The sequence below is a fragment of the Thunnus maccoyii genome, chromosome 17 (genome assembly GCF_910596095.1).
Source record: "Thunnus maccoyii chromosome 17, fThuMac1.1, whole genome shotgun sequence".
In the NCBI taxonomy this organism is placed as follows: Eukaryota; Metazoa; Chordata; class Actinopteri; order Scombriformes; family Scombridae; genus Thunnus; species Thunnus maccoyii.
The window spans coordinates 2,557,977-2,578,672 of NC_056549.1; the positions used below are offsets into that span (position 1 = coordinate 2,557,977).

Genomic DNA, 20,696 nt, shown 5'->3' on the forward strand with positions numbered 1-20,696 from the left:
CTTCCAGAAACAACAAGAACTTGATTCATTTCATTGCATTGATGGCTTTATTTCATTAGGTTCTTAAAATGTTTTAGATGCTATCACATGTCTCCTTAAAATCTTACTGAAAGTTACCTTGACGGCCTTCATCAAATATAGAAATAAAAAGTATTTTTGGCAAACAGGTCAGTGGGTTTAGACTTGTCATGTGCAGTAAAGATGAAACTACACTGTTTTCTGTCTCAAAAACCGAATTCCCTGCAGATTATGGTTTAATTTGCAACTCTTTTGTGTCCTTTATTATATTTTTTTTATGATGAATATGTTTGTAATTGTCTTTAAACTGTAACATAAAGGTTGTCTTTGGTCTCCTCTCCTCAGATCAGGGTCAGAGTCCTGCAGGCAAAGCTGTTTACCCCGGAGGACCCGGCACCAAGATCACCTCCGTCTCCACTGGCAACCTGTGTGCCGACGTAAGTAACCGTACGACGCGGCCGGTGGCGTCTTCGTGTGGAATGTCCCAGCTGACTGGATGACAGTAACGCTCGAGGTCACACGTGGTATCTGGAACAGAGATGAGATGTTCAGTGATCCCAAATATGTTTGTTTTTTTTTCTTTCTCTGTCAGGATGAGCCCTCCCCTCCCCGTCCAGAGGCTTACCCCATCCCCACCCAGACCTACCCCAGGGAGTACTTCACCATCCCGGCCTCCAAGAGCCAGGACCGGGTCGTGGGTCCCGGACAGGGGCCCTCGCAGCACTGGCAGGGCATGGAGGACAGAGAACGACTCCCTCAGGTGGACAACATCCACAACAGCATGCAGGTAGAGACGCCTCTTCTTCACCATGAGCAGACATTCAGTAAATGAAGTGTTAGTTTTGATGTCTTTGCGTTGTTTTCTATCCTTCCTTCCTTCCTGATCTTTTCCCGCCATTCTTCCTCCATCTCTTCTTCTACGTTTGTGTCTCTTCCCAGCGGGTCAACCACTCCCAGGAGGAGCTGTACCCTCCACCGGGAGGTCTGAGGCCGGACGAGCGGATGCAGCCGCAGCACTACCAGCAGGACTACCAGCACCGGGACCTGGACTACCAACACAGAGATCTTGACTACCAGAGAGGTCCGCCAGGAGGTACGGCCAACGCAAACCAATCACAGATCAGAGACCTGATAATGTTTAACTGCCAGATTATGTGATTATATAATATAATAGCTTAGTGGTTACAGGCATCCGGCATTTTTGTGTGCAATATAATTAAATTTGCTTTATTATTTTTATATTTTTCTGTGTTTGATTATATAATACATAATTACAGTATTACATTCAGAATAACAAAACATTTTTCCCTCCATCTGTGAAATCCAAATAAATCCTTCAGTGTTGCTCACTTGTGGTTCATTTTGTAACGTTTTGGTCGGTTGATCTTCATCATGTAAGACATCATCTGATTGATTTAAAGAAACTCAGACTGATGAGAAAAATACCACCACCCCCTGTAACCTTTGACCTTGTTTCTGCTTGTTTAAATATGACCTTTTATTCTTTACTCTTTATCTGGATCCTCATCAGCTTCCACAAAGCGATCACTGTTCTTCCTGGAGTCCACACAACAGCAATAAAACACTTGAACAAGACAAATATAATGATGTGAAAGTAAAATGAGGGAAATAACTCAAATTATAGAAAAAACAGACGATACAATTGTAACAATAGAAACAAAAATGAAAAACAAATGATCAAAAAAATTCCAAAATTGCAGTAAAAAAAAGCAGAAGCTCTATAAAGGTCAGTTTGTTTATGGACATGTTGCTGCCAGATGCCCAGTGCTGCCCTGCTGACGTGTATTATACCAGTGAAACCAGTATAAACTGTTTCTTTCTCTGTGTGTCTGCAGGTGTCGGAGGACCAGACCACTGGGCCCCGCAGCCGCAGGTGTCCTCCTCGTTGGAGTCGTCCACGTCCAGCCAGGAGCACCTCAACTTCTCAGCCTCCTCCTCTTCCTCCAACAAGACCCAGAACCAGAAGACCGGACCGGGTCGATGGAAGACGCCCAACACCCCCCACGCTGCGCCGCCGCATCCGGCCCAGACGCCATCCCGCTCCGACCTGCCCCCTCCTCCTCCCCCGCCGCCGGCCCCTTACCCCGACGCCTACGACCCCTACGACCCCCAGCCCGACCTACCTCTCCCGCCGCCTCCCGCCGTCACCCCGGTAACGGCCCAACAGGCTGCTGACCGCAAGAAACGTGAGGAGCAGCAGCGCTGGTATGAGAAGGAGAAGGCTCGTCTGGAGGAGGAGAGGTAGGCTGTCTGAAGCTTCTCTCTGTCGCACGATAAGTTAGAAGTTAAATCAACTGTTTTGATCGTCATATAATAAAGATTTGCTGGCTGCGTCATCATCTTGATTTAAATCTTGTCTGTCATACATGATAGTGAAGTTAGTTTCTATGATTTGTGACTATTGATCAGACAAAACGAGACATTTGAAGAAATTATAACTGGTATTTTTCATAATTAATCATTTTAAACAAAACAATTAGTTTCTCAGTTATTGGAGAAATAATCTGCATATTAATTGATAATAAAATAATCGTTAGCTGCAGCCCTGCAATAGTTTCTTAAATTTATCAAAACAATTAAATACAGACAAATAACAATATAATAATGTTAATTAAAATTCAGAGGTCCATGTAGACGTTAAATATATAAATAAATAAATAAATAAATAAGTGAATAAACAGCAGCTTTTTCTCCTCTGATACTGATGTTCTCTGTTTCCCAAATGTAAAACCTGTAAAACTGTGTAGAACTCACTGAAATCACTTTATGAATGTTAATTATAATTATGTAATTATGTAATTATGAATGACATTGTATTTACTGATATCTGATTCGCTTAATCAGTTCAGTATTGGCAATGATACAAATCTGGAGATTAGATTGCTGCATCTTTAAAAGCAACAAAACAAAAACAACCATAAAAACATCACATTGCAAATAAGAACTAATGATGCTACTATTAACGATGATGATGATGATGATGATTCCCAGGGAGAGGAAGAGGAGGGAGCAGGAGAGGAAGCTGGGTCAGATCCGGGCCAACCCCGTCATGCCCGTCCAACCTCACAACAACGGAGGATCCATGCCTCCCCCCCACCACCAGCCCCCTCTGGCCTCCGTGGCCCCGCCGCAGCCCTACCTGCCCCCGCAGCCTCAGCCCCCCCCATCCAGACCGGAGAAGCTGGCCAGCCTTCCTCGCTCAGCTGTTCCTCCCCCCGCCAGTGCCTCCAACCCCGCCGGTAACAAACCTCTTCTCACATCTAATGTTTTATCTCAGATATAATGACCTGCGGGTTGATTTTTATTAATAAATGAACTGTTAATCGCAGTCGGCATGGACACGGTGATCAGGGAGCTCCTACCGCAGCAGCAGCCTCGCACCATCGAGAGGCGAGACCTGCAGTACATCACCATCAGTAAGGAGGAGCTGACGTCCAGCGACAGTCTGTCTCCAGACCCCTGGAAGAGAGACGCCCGCGAGAAGGCCGAGAAGCAGCAGCAGCTTCACATCGTGGACCTCCTGGACAAGGAGATCCAGGACCTGCAGGTGGGCGCAATTTTAAAAAAACCCTCATCTGGTTGGGATTAATGTTTCCTCAGATTCACTTCATGCAACATGTTCATCTTAATAACATCTGAAGGAAACATGTCAGAGATTTAGTAGTTATTTCTAGAAGAGCTGCTCCAGCTAACGTCTTGATGATTCTGTTACAAACAAATTAGCTGATTCATTGATTATTTGACTGACAAAGCAGGTTTAAACAGGAAGTCTCACTGAGATCATGATCTTTTTTCAAGAATATACTAGAATAAACAGACTCTATAATAACAATATAATAAGATAATAGATCGTTTGTGTCACTTTTCAAGCAAAGATGCAACATTTTCTCTGTTTTACATTGTTGTAAATTTAAGATCTTTGGGTTTTAAATATGTCAACTTGATGGGTATTTGCACAATTTTGTGACATTTTAAATGTTAAATGATTCATTGATTAATGAGGAAACTAATCAGCAGATTAATAGATAATGAAAACAGTAGTTAGCTGCCTTTATGTTGTTGTTGAACTTATGTGATACGTTTGCATTGGTAGATTCTTCCCACATGCATTAAGTTAAAGGTTGACAGAAGAAGGTTTAATAAGGAACTGGAAACAGACCAGTATAAAGAGTTTGAAATATGTTTTACCTTCCAGTCGAAGCCGGAGCGAACGGCGGAGGAAAGCGACCGGCTCAGGAAGCTGATGCTGGAGTGGCAGTTCCAGAAACGACTGCAGGAGTCCAAGCAGAGCGACGAAGACGAGGAGGAGGAGGACGACGAGGACGTAGACACCATGATGATCATGCAGAGGCTGGAGGCCGAGAAGAGAGCCAGGGTGAGACGGGCGGGGGGGGTGGGGGGGGGCATCGATAGAGAGAATAGAAGACAGGAAATGACAAGATGGGAGGACAAATAAAAGAAAATGATGGATGGAGGAGAGGAGAGAGGAGATTTGGATCATGTAGTAAATCAAAGGACAATAAAGTGGAGGAGAAAAGAGCAACAGAGTGTAAATTAAACACTGACAGGAAAGGCTGCAGGAAGTAGTGCAGTAGGGAGGAACAGGAAATGGTATTTAAAGGCTGTTTTGGCAGAAATAAACGTCTTTCAAGCTGCTAGAAGAGGAAATGGATTTCCATACGGCAGCGCTCTCCCACTATGAATGTCCTGCAATGTGCATCTGCAACATGCTTCTGTCATCGCTTTGCCATGCTGAGCTGCTTAAATCTGATTGGCTGGGAGGGGAGGGGTGGGGTGGGCGGGGCAAGCAGGCCAGTTTGTCGTAACGCTGCATTCACATTATATGGAAGAAACTGTGTGAGTGTGACAGGAAGAAGCTACAAGTGTAGAGTTTGGTGACCAGATTTCCCCATAATTAACACATTAGTGAGTAAAACGAGTTCACTAGCAAACACCTGTTTCCTTTAACGTAAAAACATAATTTCATACATTTATCTACAGATCAACTCGTCATCACTCGCATCCAGCATCTTTCTCATATAATGCAAATGCAGCATAGTGAGAATGAACCATGACCGTACAAGACTCTCAGCATCCTGACAGGATATTGATGACTATTCACGATTTAATAATAATAATTCTGGATAGTTCTGGATACTTTGCTGTGGTTAGAAACCAACGTGGAAGAGCTGAGAGCATCTAAACGAGCCGATATGATCGACTAAACACCATCCAAGCACTTCAAATGTTCAAAACTGTTTCAGGAAGTAGTGTAGGTTGACTTACAGTTATGCAGCATTATTTTCCTATTTTCTCTGTATGGTGAGATATGGTTGGATGTGGGCGGATACCGGTGGATACTGGTGGATACTGGTGGATACTGGTGGATACTGGTGGATATTGTTGGGTGGAAGGTGTTGGAAGTGTTGCTGAGTGTGTGGTTGTTTACTGGTTGTGGTTGGTTTGATTTAGTTTTTTTTTAATTTATTTTTGTAATGAAACTGTTTTAAACTGATCTTCACCTCGATTTTATGTTTTACTCCTTCAATCAAACTCTGTTGACATTCAGCACAGTTTACAGTAAACAGACCAATGACAGATGAGAACAGACAGAGACGTTTAGTTTATAACCTAAAATCACAAGTTTGGGCTTTTCTGTCTGTACAAGATAACAGTCTCTGTCCTCACCAAAGTAAAAGCCCCACGTTTGCTTTGAGTAACTCTCAACGAACCTCCAGTTAACCTTAAATAAGATAAATTACTTAATATTTACGTTGTTATTCTGATCCTTAAACTCCTGATTCAGATAAATAAACACTTTCCCCCAAATATTTGGAAACTTAATGGTACAAACCTCAGGAAGAGCAAACAGCTGCCAGAGTCACTTTAACTAATTAAAAAATTTGGATGTGAGCAGCCATTAATCAGCACAGTGCAGCAATGTTTTCACTATACTATATGTCCTCCCCTTCCTTCTCTTATTTCTATTTTACTTCTTCTTCCTCTTCCCTCCTTTTTATTTTTGCTGATTTCGTTGTATCTCCTCCACACCCTCCTCTTCAGTATTTTGGATATTTTTCTTTCTCCTCTCTCTCTCTCTGTTTTTGCTATCTATCTCGCCTCGCTCTCTCTCACTCTCTACTCTGTTCTTCTTCTTCTTCTTCAGCAGCAGACTGCTGTCCCAGCTATCTCTGTTCTAGACTTGGTATGTTCTTCCTGTTAATGACTTAGTATCCTCTCCCTAACCCACATCACTTCCTGTTTTCTGTCTGGGCTGCCCACCTGCCCGTTGTTTCCGATTTGTCTCTTCCCACCCATCTGGACTACTGTCGTCGTTTCATTGGGGGGGGGGGGGGGGTTGGAGGCAGGGCTGGGCCATGATTAGCTAAAGAGCAGCCTCGGTCATGGAGAGGCCGTCCTGGGATGCTTGATATCGTCTGGCTGGGGAAGCCGTCCATCTCTTTGTCCACTCAAAACAACTGCTGGGGGGGACGGAGAGGGAAGCCGCTGCTCACAAATGATGAAATACTGGCGTTTCCCAAACGAACGAAGCCATCGAAAACCAAACTTACACATGCTTATAGAGTAGCAGTGCTGAGGCTGGTGTGATTCTTGTCAGCAGTGATGTTTTGAGTGCATATCGAGGTGGCGCCTGCATGGCTGAATGCTTCACGGGGGGGGGGGACGTCCAGGTCCAGATCCATGCATGATAGTCCTGCGAGACCCCGGCGCTGCCTACGCAGGGCAGCATCATGATGTTGTGTTACTCATGAATCCATCCATCCATCCATGCATTTGTGTGTGTCCAGCTGAGCCTCTTTATGTTCTCTTTTTAAAGGGTCTGTTCACCCAAATTACAGAAACACATTTTCTCAAGTACATCTAGTGTTTTCTCTCCATGCAGATAGTTTTTGGTGTTATTTGTCCAGGTTGTGTTTTATCCAACTTTGAGATTTCTGCCTCGTCCATAATATAATTCTTACATGGAGGCTTCAGGTTTTCACACCACACTTGTTAAGGTTGAATATTGGACCTTAATTAGCTTCCAAAAACTAGTTGTGCTGTCACAAATCCTGCTCATTGACCCGTTCTGTACAGTGAAGCTCAAACATCCAACTGAAGGAACAAGAAGAAAAACATATTTTTGAGTGGAGGAGAACTTTAGCAACGCCTGATGGTGATTTAACACCACAGCAAACAAACCAGCAGCTACAACAAATTCATTTAAATGAGAAACCAGGACCTGATTTCACGCAGTTAGGTTTGTTACCTCACTGATGAGTCGGAGGAGTTGCGTCTTGCCACTCTTCATCAACTCTTCATCTAACAGCACACTGCTCCTCCAATATTTAAAACTTTCTGTCAAGAAATTACCAAAATGATCTGTTTTTTTTTATGAATGATTGCTGTCAGTGTCCTTGGTGACAAATACCGTTGCTTCACAATAAAAGCGAGATCAATTCTGACCATAAAGGACATTAAAAAACACATTTAACTTCAGAAATATCTAAAGGATTATCCCTTTAACATCACTGTCTCTCTGGATACTCCACAGAACAAGTTTTAGTTTTAATTCAGAGTATTTTCTACCAAAGATATTGTCCCATAAAGACTGTTGACAGCGTAACAGAGACATGTTATTGTTGATATCATTTTCTATTTTATGAGCACCACAAACACAAATATTTTTCCATTGAACTGCATTACTGACAGACTCAGCGTAGCGACTACTTTTCAAAAAAGGCCGCTAAAAGACTTAGTAGGCTCCTATATGTGACACGTCCATACAAAACCATCCAAGATGACGTTTTACTGATGTTTTATTGAAAAAAATAAACAAAATGAAAGAGTCTGACAATCAGCTGTTGCATAAAAAATATACTGTGAAAATAAAGTGATGAACAGACGATGGTGATCATAGTAACAATGGTGACGATGGTGATCATAGTAACAATGGTGACGATGGTGATGATAGTAACAATGGTGACGGTCAACAGAAAATATCAGAGCTCTACCAACTCCCTTCGTCCAAAAACTCCCGCCACCACCTAAGTGAACAGGTTAAGTAATAGGAAACCACACCCATGTGTCAAGCAACGTAAGTGACTCAATACGTGACGCCCACATCAATATATAAACAGAAATAACAACATATTTTGGCTCCTACACTCAGAGACAGAGTTATCACCACATCGTCTGCATGGATAGAAACCATTATGTTGAACAGGCAAAATATGTTTAGTTGTAATTTAGTTGAACTAACCCTTTAACCGACATTCAGCCCAGAGAGAGGGTCTGCTTGTTTTGTGTGTCACCGTATTCTACTGGGTTTGTGTTGGGATGATTATCAGCGTGTTTCTGCAGCAGCCCGTTGAGCTTACAGTTACTTCAGGTACGCTTGATTTTCCTCTCTGCTCAGTTGCATCTTCAGCTCAACGTGAAGCTTTTGTACAAACATGATAAAATAAAATCAAGTGCACCTTTAAGTAGCTGAAAGAGGGGCTCTCCTTGTTTTTGCCCTGCCATGTTCTGGTTGCTGTTGTTGTTGTTGTTGCATGTTGTTGTTGTTGTCGTCGGTGTGTGCACGTTCAGCTGTGTGTTTGCAGTGCACTCTGCTCCGCCCCTCTGGAGACGTCCTGTGAAACAAATCCAGACTACCTCACATTACACACGACACGTTAGTGCACACTAACTAGAAGTCCAAGCAGTTAAAATGAGCCGTTGGATGTGGATGTGTTCTCAGAGAGTTTGGGTATGAATGCTACTATAATCAATGTTTTGGTACTAATTGTCTTTTTTTTTTTGTTTTGCATGTGTGCTTGTCTTGGCGTTGCCTTTTTGGCATGGTGTTCCCTGCGTGTGTGTGTGTGTGTGTGTGTGTGATCAGTTGCAGGATGAGGAGAGACGGCGTAAGCAGCAGCTGGAGGAGATTCGTAAGCGGGAGGCAGAGGAGCGAGCAAAGCAGGAGGAGGAGAGAAGGTGGAGGGAGGAGGAGAGAGCCAAACGAGAGGCCGAGGAGAAGGTCTGTCTCTCTCTCTTTGTCTGTCAGAGTTAAACTGATATGACTTATAATTATAAATGTCCTTTACTGTCCTGCAGCCTCTGAAACAGATGTTCTTCAGGCACTCTCAGGTCGTATTAAAAGGATTTATTTAGTCCAACCAGTTTGGACTTTACAGGGACTTCATTAGAAGGATCACAGCTGGAACTCAAAACACTCTGACAGTATTGATCACCCTGATGAAGATCCTGTGAAGTTGAGTTTTAACCAATATGCTCGACTGTTTCGCCTAAAAGTGCCTGAAGATTGATCATCTTCAAAAGCATCTTAAGCTTCCCTGAACTTATATGAAACAGTGTTTAAACCAGCATGAAGCACTACAGCTCCACAATAAAAGCCAAATGTATAAGAGTTTTACTACTATGTGGAAATTTAAAAAAAAAAGACTTTCAGAGTTTAAACATTTGTGTAAAGTTAAAATAATCAGGACAAGAAGTTTTTTTAAAATCAGTTTAAACAGACGGAGGCACAAATATATAGACGCAGTAAAACCAGTTGAGACTTTCAGATTCCAGTTAAATCATTTTTGGTAAAAATTAAAAAAAAAAAAAAGAAGATTAAAACATTTTGTAGAAAAATGTGTGAACATCCATGATATCAAAGGTAGATGACACACTTAGCGGCTCATATGAATTAAAAAATAAATGTACAGCGGCCGTCTTCACTTATTATGTTATAGATTTAATTTAAAATTGAATAAATGTACTATTTTTGGTGATTTAATTCTACACACAATAACATCTGGACTCAGTTTGGAGCCTGTAAGTGAGAGATTTCAGTTTATTTTTTCTTTGTTCCTGTTTACATCGTTTAATCCATTTTAAATTAAATCTATAAAACAGTAAATTATGCACCAAGTAAACCGGTCTGAATACTTTATAATGACTTAAGGTGTTTATCCAGACTGCTCATTAATAAAGTCAGAGGCAACATGTTTACATCATATGTGTAGAAATATTTATTTCTTTTGTTAAATGATGAGTGGTCTGATCTGATGCCCACCCGCCCATCTCCGTCCTGTGCGTTAAATCAAACATACTCAAGTGTTTTTTTTATCATTGTGTTGTTTTTTCGCTGACTTCACCATGATGTCATCACTCTGGTGTGTTTGTCCTGTAGACCATCGATCAGACCGCTGATCCTTTAAAACATCTAACGGTACTTTAAGCTTAAATCTCCACCTGAAGATGACGTTTGTAGGATTTGAACCACTGAAAAGCCTCTCAGATATTCTTCTCTTCCAGCTGTATCTCTGAAATTAATGATTTCATTAACTGGTGAAGTTAAAAGTAATAAAGAAGTAGTCAGAAGTATCTCACAAAGGACTATTAGTCAAGAGATATTGATTTTAGGATGTAATGAATGTTATTCTGATGCTGTTTTTTACTGTTAAGATGTCCAACTGCATGTCCTCATCCTGTGCACCCCCCCCCCTCCCCCTCCCCCTCCCCCCACCCCTATGTGATGTATTGCTGTGTCATGTTATGTGCTCCCACCCACCTCAAGCATGGGACTCCCATCGTGTTGTCGTTGGTTGTCGTGTCAGGAAGTTATTTCAGTTTTTTTTTTGAGGGAAGCAGTTATGATTGAGTTCTGAAGTTTTTTTTATTTAAATTATTAATTTTATTTCATTTTATTTGTGTCATCATTTCCATCCGGCATCGCTTCAGAAACTATATGTGAGGGAATGCCGCCCACCCTCCCACTTTCCCCCCCCAAAAAAACACATCCAGTTTCATGCACACACACACACACACACAAATCTACACCCGCCCGCCTCATCCCCGCCCTCATCCATCCATACTGTACATATTCACCCACCCACTCATTCAAACCCACACACCCACTAATCCCTCCCAGTTTCTTCAGATTCCAACTGGGCTGATTGAACACTTCAAAGGCAGCTGGGATACACCCACAGCGCTAGATGACACACACACACACACACGATCTTGACTACACTGAGCCCATGACAGACAGACAGACAGACAGACAGACAGACAGACAGACACATGAAACGGACCATAAACCAGAAGATAATCTAACATCAGAGGCATCGACATCGAGCACATGTGAATCCGGAGCGGCTGGTCGGGCTCCAAACCCAGAAAATCTAAACACATTCCTCCAGCATAGCTTCGTGTGTGTGTGAGTGTATGTGAGCAGCAGCAACGTAGATGCTCAGCCTGAGGAGAGCAGGGTGGGCCGGGATCAAAAACCTGCCCACAAACCATGTAGGATAAACTGAGGACACACACAAAACCAAGCACACATATATACACACACACATACACACGGTGATGAGGGAAGGGGAGACGGTGGTAGACAGGGTGGTCTAGGCCGGTTTACTGTACGCCCAGTACCAGTTCAGCACCAGTTAGAGCAGATGAAGAGTAGATGAAGGCAAGTGTGGGACCAGTCGTCAGTCAACCAGTTTGAACAAGTCCAGTCCAGGGGCATCACTTATAAAATTATATAATACTTTTTATTTATGGTAATTTTCATATTTTACAAAAGTAAAACTGAGAAACAGAAAATAAAGAAAGTAAATAAATATCTACAAAGCTTTGGAAACAAGTGAGATATACAAATATTGGTCCTTAGATTAATAACAATAATAATTATACATTTATTTTAGAACTTTAAGCTTTTGAAGGTACTTAAAGACACTTTACATACAAGAGGATCATTAAAAAAACAAAACTCAAAGCGTCAGAGTCCAGATGAGACGGCGTCCGGTGATTCATTTATTATTTATTCATTACTCTTATTTATTTATTTAACAGGGACAATGTCTGTTAATCAGCATAAAAATAATATTTCACTAGCCAGATGTTAAAAACACAACAGATTTATGGTACACAACATAATTAATGATAAACAGACGTAAACATTATCTTTCAATACTGCAGCAGCAGCCGTGTTGAATACCGGTCCTCATTCCTTTAAGTCAGAATTAAATTATTAACTACTCACCTGTAACTTTGTATTCTAGTAAATAATAATAATCTTTATTTCTAAAACCCCACATTACAAAATGATTCATACAGAGCAGCAAATTAAAAACACACACAAAGTCTTTCCAGTAAGATAAAAGAAAATACAATTTAAAAGAAATAAAAACAGAAATAAAAGAAATTAAGTAATAACTCTTAAGTATGTTTTAAGAGGTTTTAAGAGGATGTTTTAATCAGTGCATTTTTTTTTGACCAATCATCATAATTAACTGACTTGATAGGGTTTTATAAGTACTGTCCCTGGTCTGGACCAGTATGATCAGACTGGTATCTGTGGTGGATAGTTGTTGTCGTCTTGCTGGGTGGAGCAGATGTAGCAGTCAGATGTACAGTCAGCGTAGTGGAGCTTGTTAACGAGGAGTCCCCCCAATTAGTGTCCACTGCTGAGGTGAGAGCCAATGAGAGTGGAGCGTACTAACAGGTTGTCCCCCCCCCTCCTCCTTAGAGGAGACAGGAGGAGGAGTACTACACTCGCCTGGAGGCCGAGCGGCGCCGGCAGCACGAGGAAGCGGAGAGAAAGCTGCTGACGCCAGATGAGCCGGCCGGTCTGTATCGGCCCCCGCTGCCCCGGGACTACCAACCCCCTGCCCCCCACAACCCTACTAACACCCCCCCGCCACCCCCACAGAGAAACACCTCCTACCTCAAAACCCAGGTCGCCTCCCCCGACACGCTCTACACCGCCAAGTTCGTCTCCTACGCGGGCGATGAGGATGACGATGAGGAAGTCACCAAAGCAGGGAGTGGCGGCGGCAGCCAATCAGGTCAGGTGAAGCTGTCGGCGACCCGGAAGTCGTACGGCGACCTCCCGGCCTCCGCCTCGCCCAATCACAGCAGGCCTCAGCCGCCGCCCACTGCCCGCAAGCCCCGCCCCTTTTCCGACGGCATCTTCTTGTCTGGCTCGTTCCAGCCGCCAGTCAACAACTCCAACAGTACAGGCCCCCCCCTTCCTGCCAAACCCTGCTCCGTCCCCCCAGGAGGCGTTAAAGGTAGACGCAGAGAGAGGAGAGAGGAGTCAGGCTCGCCACGGCGCCCTCTACAGCTCCCACACCTCCCTCTCATCCACTCATCTGTTCATTTACTAGCCACTCCTTCATGATTTTAGTGCTATGTTGTGTTTTTACCTTTTTTTCAGTAGAGAGCCCTTTCATTTCCACCGTCTACTTTTCCTCTTTTTTTTTTTTTTTTTACATGTTTGTCCAAATTTTTTTAATTGTCGTCAATCAAAATCCCTTCATTCATCACTTTACGTTCGTTATTTTATATATGTGGAAATTTCCCTCCCTCTCCTCAAGCAAATCAGATTGTTGTGTAATTTTTTTTGTTTGTTTGAACACCTCCTTCTGTCCCCAGAGGTTTTTTTTTTTCCCTCCTCATCTTCCTCCAATCACCTCCTCCTCTTCCTCCCCCACTCGATCAGCACTAGCGAACAGAAAAAGCAATCGATAATCACGCCACCACTTTTTTGCTGCAGATTGAGACCCATCAGAGCCAATCATAGTACTGTTGGTGTTGTCGCTCGCCGCCTCCTTTTGTGTCTGGTTGGTTGCTGCTTGGGGATGGGTGGGGAGGGGGGGGGGGCGTCAGTCTGCCCCTCCCCCCCGCCTCCACCCCCCCTCCACCCCCCCTTTCCTGCCCCGTGGCTCTGCTTAGCGGTGTTGGCTTTAAAGGGAAGGAGACACACCATTGGCTTCACACTCCCATCAATCACTCGATAAAGCATCAGCTCTCATTCATAAACATAAACATGTAAAAAACACGGCAGCGGCGTGTTGAGTGAGAAGGTTCTTCTTTGTCTGCGGCTGTTTAAAAAGCTTGTTGCTTCTCTGTGTTACCACAGCGACTCCTAGTGGCAGGTATTTGTTATAGCAGATTTTTAAGGTCATTTTTGGGCCTTCGGTATGAAACATTAGCTGTTTTTCTTGGTTTATCCGTGTCGAATGTTATGTCAAGATATGAATCTTTACTTTTCTCCAGAAGGACTCATTCTTGGAGAGCAATATCTAAAATAAGAGAGGTCAAGCTGCAGTCAGCTGGCAGCTGCCTGGAATATTTTTTTCCTCCTAAAATATCCCGCCTGAGACACACTCTGTGCACACTAGTGTTGTTATATTTTCAAAGTAAGACAAGGAGTCAGTCGTAGTAATTAAATTCATCCTGTATCTTTTTGTTTTCGGCTTTCTTTTGGATTAATTCCACAAAAAAAAAAGAACAGAGGTGTCAAGATGATTAACAGGGTAAAAAATACAAAATAGTTCTCTAATTGTTCTTGTGAAACAGTGTTTAGTTTGACGTCCTCCGGCTTCTCAAACACCAGTCAAAACAAACGAGAAGAAGAGAAATAAATGAACTGCTCACAGCTCGTAGATGATTCGGACCAGCTGTCAAACCTCAATGTGTTTTTGGTTCCGACTGTAGCGCTGACTGGTAAATACTAACAGCTGGCATCAGATGTCTGGTCAGAGTCATAGTGTAGTTTTAGCGCTCTTTGATCAGAACCAGTCACTGATTCAAGTCCACATTTCTAGAATATTTATTCAAATTTCTTGTACGGTCTAATGTTTTTAGCAGCGTTTTATTAAAATGAAAATGTTTTTATTTATCAAAGTAAGTTGATAAAGAAAACATGAGTAGCGTATTAGTATCAGTAATGGTGTTTAAAATGATGCAGAAGTGACTTTGCATTGAGGGGTCAGAAGCAGAAACATCTGCAGTTTGAACGACCTCAGACAAACGGCTTCGAACGCAGCTCAGTGTGACTTAAATCACCACCTGACGACCAGGAAACAAGCTGCCGGCACCTTCATCCCCGCTGCTCATTAAATATTCAAACACATCCAAGACCTCATCAGAACTTCTACTTTCAATCAAAGTCAGGAAAACATCCCACTAACGTCCCCCCCACCCTCCCACCTACCCTTACCTCACCCCCCAAACCCCCCAAACCCCCACCTCACCTCCCTCAGAGAGAAAATCTGCATGTTTCACTACCTTGTCACACACACACACACACACACACACACACACACACACACACACACACACATAGACACTCAACACTGCACTCTGGCTGCCAGCAGCTCACCTCAGTAACCGGCTTGATGTCTATTGCTTTTTCCTGCCTGTGCGTAGCTTCCACCAGGCTGCTGTCCTTTTATTTATTTCTTATTTGTCTTTGCTCACTTCCTGTTTCCACTCCGCGCCTGTCTCTTCTAGCGCTCAGTCTTTATCTCTTGTTATGTGCTTCTGTCAGCTGATCTGACTGTCCTTCATCTCGCTGTCAGTCTTATGTGTGTGTGTGTCTGCTGTAGCTATGATGCTGTCTTAACGCTGCAGCTTTACTAAACCTCCTACAACTCCCACAGGGCTTTGCGGCAGGTTCAGGTGACCGAGCGGCACCTGAGTCTCTGGCTTCCCTGACATATGAATCTTCAAATGTGTTTCGATGAGTGTGATTTGATCAGCTGGCAGCTCCGAAAGCAGCTCGACTTTTAATCAAATCCGGCCTTTTTTTGCCTTTTGCATGAAAAACCACAAGAAAAACAATCCCGACGCCAGTTTGTCTCTGAAGGTGCAACTAGACAAAGCCCGATCACACAGAGCCATTTTTAGCAGCCTGCGACGGCTTCTTGTGACTGTTTTAATGACAGCGAAGCTTTTTGGTCACTGCTTCTTGAGCGTTTTTGCAGGAGCCTCAAGTTGGAAAAACATACAACTCGGAGTGGAAAAGCACCTGATGTCATCACCGTTTAAGGATAGGTGATTCGTTGGTCACCTAGCAACAATTTTAAAAAAGATGCATGCATTAATTGTAGGTTTCAACAGAAGAGGCAGCGCTCTGTCTGTATCGGTTCATAAAAACAAAACAGCGAGTTGTTTTAAACTCCGCCGGCCTGCAGGATAACTGAAGCAGAATAAAAGAAAAACAGTCACAACCTTTGAGAGTAAATGAAAAGCTCAGTGGATGACTCTTTCTTGTGAATCTGAACAATTTTGAACAGCAGTGCCAGGAGTATAATTTTCCATCTCTTTTGGCTCCACAGAGGAATGTAACCGACCTTGAACCAGGGGTTGTTTCTCTGCGGTTACTTTGTTCTCTGCCAGTTTGTGTTTATGTGGTTTTGGGGCTCGAGCGGGAGACCCGGCTTGATCCCGTCCCAAAACTACACTTCAGATCTCTGCGTTCGCTCCATAAAACCCTAAAGAAGAGCGGGGAAGCTGCCAGCTGGATGAATCTATCTGGGTTCACACCCTGTCGCTGTGTCTGCATCTGAACTGTACCTCCTTTTTTCATTTCATCTCAAACACAACATGCATTTGGACTCCCTTAAGTTAGAGTAAAGACTGAATGTGTTCATGTTTAAGTCCAGATCAGGTCTACACTTCCCTGCTGCCATCTAGTAGGATTCAACCTCTGCTTTCAATAATTGGTGAAACTAGAGACAAAGAACTGATCCAGCCTGTGGATCCGTCACCGTGCCATCGACAGAGTCTGCAGGCTTTTATCTTCCCACTTTTCCCACATTTCTCTGATTAGTTCCTGCTCTCCAGTTGAAGGCGTGTTAGTGAGTGAAAAGAGATTCATAGCAGTTGGAAGTCTTTAAGGGTGAAGCTGGAATTATTCTGTATTTTTCTGACTGTGAACAAATCCCATGAAAAGACTAAAAACTAACAAAGCATCAGTCCATCTTCATACTCTCCGACGTTTCCTCTGTAGCATAAATCTATTTTTAAAATGGATTTATTTGCACATTAAATATCTAAATATTAGAAAACAAAGATTTGATTTTGTACATAAGAGCATCTACATATTATAAAAAACCACTTCTACTTTTTAAATGCTGCATTTGTTGGGGACTATTTTCATCTGCGGATGGATCCACATCAGGACGGTGTATGTGGATCTGAATCACAACAAGCTGCAGAACCCATAAATGCTGCAATGAATAATTATTTTCGATTAATCTGCAGATTATTGTCTCCATTAGTCGTTTGTCTAGAAAATGCCAGAAAATAGAGAAAAAGTTAAGATGTTAAATGTCTTGTTTTATCTGATCAACAGTTTATGATCATGTATGACAAAGAAAAGCATCAAAGTCAAATTTCTGTTGATCGTCTAATTGTTTAATAGTTTAATAGATTTTGAACAGCGGAGCTCTGTGGCTCAGAGGAATAAAATACTGTCTATCAGGCTCCACATACACAGATGATACTTGCAGGATTCATTTATTGTTGTTTTTGGTCTTTTCATTGGGGTTTGTTGACACACAGAAGTATTAAATATCACTAGGATTTATCCTTAAAAGATTATAAATGTCCTATTCCAGCCAAAACTTGCAAGGTTTCACTGATAAACACCTCTTGAGCCAGCGAGGAGGAAATGTTTTTCTTGGCCGCTGCGATATTTGTTAGGAAATAAATGTCTGCAGACTCTGGAGTCACATAGTCTGAACTCAGACGTCTGGTCTTGGCCTGGATGATGCTGAGGTTTGGAAAGACACAGGGACACATGAGCCCAACTCATTAACGTCTCCTTTGGGGGTCAAAGGTCGAGATCACCCTCTTCATGTCAAATCTAACAGCTCTGACTAAGCCCGATACAGTATATATCTTCACTTTGAATGCATCTGTATACAGGAACTTTACAACCTGACTTGATTTAGATCAAAATCTAGATTCTAAATACTCTGTAATTCATATTGTAATTGTTAAATAAAGACAATAAAACTGTTGCAGTGCTTCAGGATTATCAGCACTAATAGTCAGACATGTTTGATGGTGAACTCGGCCTCGGACGCCACCCGACACTTCCACAGACCGTCTGCTGCTTTGGAATGGCCCTTTAACAGCTTTTTAACGCTCTTTCTCACTGCTCTACTTCAATGAGGTCTGATTGTTTCTGCCTAAAGCTTCTCCAGAACTCGTTCCCTTCCTTCCTTCTTTCCTTCCTTCCTTCCTTCTGCTTAGGCTGGTCTGTGGGAAATGAAGTGATGTCGACTGGAGAAGCTGCTGGTTTCTGGTGATCAGGGTCTCTGGTCGAAGCTGTTTAATATTGTTACAGAAGTTCAGTTACTTCCTAAGTTTAAATAAGTTTTTAGAGGGATTTTTAACTCAGATGACTGAATGAAAGCAAAGAACCAGAGATCCTGGCAGCCGTCAACCAGCAGCTTCTGCTTCACATGTTTTCCAGTATCACCGGCTGTGTCTTAATGATGCTGACTCGTGTTTCTCTGCTCTGTTTGTCTGCTGTGTGTGACCCTTTAAACCTCGGACAGGATTTAACTCGTACACTGGAAACTCAGCAGGAGTTGTAGGATCGGGAGAAGTCTACAACGACCCGCGGGACAAATGGACGAAGAGGTGAGACTCCTCGCTGCTCTCTGTACTGAGCGAATGCCATATGTATGTTTTCACTTTGTAAAAGTGTTGTTTTATGATACGGTCAAGCTGGTGAACGTTTCTTAACAGCAACGCAAACAGGAGCCTCAAAATAATTATCAGGTGTTGCATGATCAACAACGTCCCAAACAAGAAACCACTTCCCAAAGCAACTTCATGCATAATTTAGATGTTAATCTGTGTATAAAGTACTGCAGTAAACTTAAGGTGACAGTTCACTATGTTCTGCTATTTCTTCTGTTTTAACCCTTAAACAGGCAGAAGTGGAAAATGAGTTGTAAAAAATAATTCAATGTTATTACTTATCTCATTTGCACAGTAAAACATTTCAACACAAATTATTAAAATATTTTGTATATTTTGGATTTTATGAGTTGTATCTCCCAGGATACGTTGCCCTATTAAGGTATAAAAATGGTCATAATGGTAAACATTTTGATGTTTTATTTGATGAAGAAAATTGATACATTTTTGTTTCCCTGGTCATTAACATCACACATACTAGTTTTTAAACTGATTTTATCATTTCTATCAAAGTATAGGCTACCACACAGTTCTACCCAACCAGTTCTATCAATTCTACCGATTCTAAAAAGGACAAGGCACACTCAAATGAACAACCATCTCAACTGATTCAAGCCATTGATTGACTTCAAGTACTTGAACACCGGCCTCTGCTGGTGTACCTGTGTACCTATCTCTTTTCCCCAAAATACTGAAGCTCAGTGCTATGTTCTTGAGACCAAAACCTTGGCACGCTTCCCACCTGACCAACCAAAAGCAACTGAGGTTAGCAAAATACCAGACATGACTACCAACACCGTGCCAATGTCATGGCACCAAGATGCACTTTTAATTTTACAAAATTAAAGTGTTACAATAAGTGGTCATGAATAAACTACCTTATAAAGGAGGTCCCCACTCTGACCTGCTGATAGACGTAACAGCGGAGCAGAGGAGAGACACTGAGATAGTGATGTAACCGGTATTTGAGATGTTTTTTTTTCTTCTCGAAAAACAAATATTTTTTTAAATATTTGTATGAAACAAATATTCATTAAAAAAACACTATTTGGCTTTGCCAAATAAAGTATTTGTATTCGGGCACACCCCTAATATATATACACACACACATATACATATGTATGTGTGTGTGTGTATATATATATAAAATTGGTATATTGTCATAATCTACATACCTGTGCATGATAATGTCTGTTTTTGCAGTGAAAATAACATGTCTTCCAGTTTGAAACTAAATTCTGAATACTACACATTGACCATTTTTTCTACATTTAATCTGGCAACGTATCTCGTGAGATACATACATTTCAAGTTGCTGAATAACACCATGAACACCTTTAGACAAGTGTTTCGTCATCAGCATATTAAGACATTAGTCATAGTTAGTGTTATGAATTTATATTGTTGTTTTATTGAAAATAACTATGATTAATATATAATTACTTACCACGTGGTAAGCATGTCCTGCACCACTGGCAGCCATGAACATTTCTGATCAGGCTGACAAAAAAACGACAGATAACCTGAACCAAGTCATGTGACCTAGATACCAGTACCAGATAAAACTTTTGATAAATGATAACTTGATTTGGTGAAAACGTTCAAATATGCCCCCAACAGGATGTTAAAGAATGTGTATCTCCTGGTGCACGTTGCCTGTTTAAGGGTTAAATCCGTAGTATTGAAATTCAATGTACTGTATGTACATTTATTTATGTATTTCTAGTTACTAGACTTTTTGCTAGACATTGAACAATTGACTGAGTAACAATCAGTAATATTCTATAATACAATGTAAGATATTTTAAAAATGAAGCAGCCTGATTTCAAAGTTTATACAGGAGTTATCAGATAAAACCACACAGTCGTGCTTTGGGACTCTGTTAAAAGACTCTTTTCTTCCTCTGCATTTAACTCCATATGCAGACAGGTGACGTGTATCTGATTACTGGCGTCTGCATGTAACCATCACACTGAAAAACATATTTTCCACTGTGCTGAAGTTTGAGCCAGAAAACTAAATAGAAGGAACAATGTAACTGATTTGGGAAATCTTTGGAAAACATAACTAGTGAAACAATCCAAAGTGTTTGGTTTGTGAACTTCTGTTTCCAAGATCAAGATTGAACTTTCAATGTCAACTTTTACGGCCCAAA

At 41.9% G+C, this 20,696-nt stretch overlaps 1 protein-coding gene across 9 annotated transcripts in view; it reads left to right on the top strand.

Annotated features, from left to right (window-relative positions):
• afdna (afadin, adherens junction formation factor a) overlaps window positions 1–20,696 on the top strand; it is a 118,269-nt gene that overhangs the window by 94,856 nt on the left and 2,717 nt on the right. For 6 of the 9 annotated variants that reach the window (XM_042389653.1, XM_042389657.1, XM_042389655.1 and 3 more), the window contains 10 exons: window positions 364–455; window positions 611–805; window positions 958–1,111; window positions 1,875–2,280; window positions 3,031–3,278; window positions 3,369–3,586; window positions 4,235–4,414; window positions 8,927–9,061; window positions 12,563–13,106; window positions 18,393–18,477. In XM_042389653.1, the coding sequence (XP_042245587.1) occupies window positions 364–455; window positions 611–805; window positions 958–1,111; window positions 1,875–2,280; window positions 3,031–3,278; window positions 3,369–3,586; window positions 4,235–4,414; window positions 8,927–9,061; window positions 12,563–13,106; window positions 18,393–18,477 (2,257 nt within the window). The remainder of the gene's footprint in view (window positions 1–363; window positions 456–610; window positions 806–957; window positions 1,112–1,874; window positions 2,281–3,030; window positions 3,279–3,368; window positions 3,587–4,234; window positions 4,415–8,926; window positions 9,062–12,562; window positions 13,107–18,392; window positions 18,478–20,696) is intronic. The other 3 variants (XM_042389659.1, XM_042389662.1, XM_042389658.1) reach the window with 2 other exon arrangements.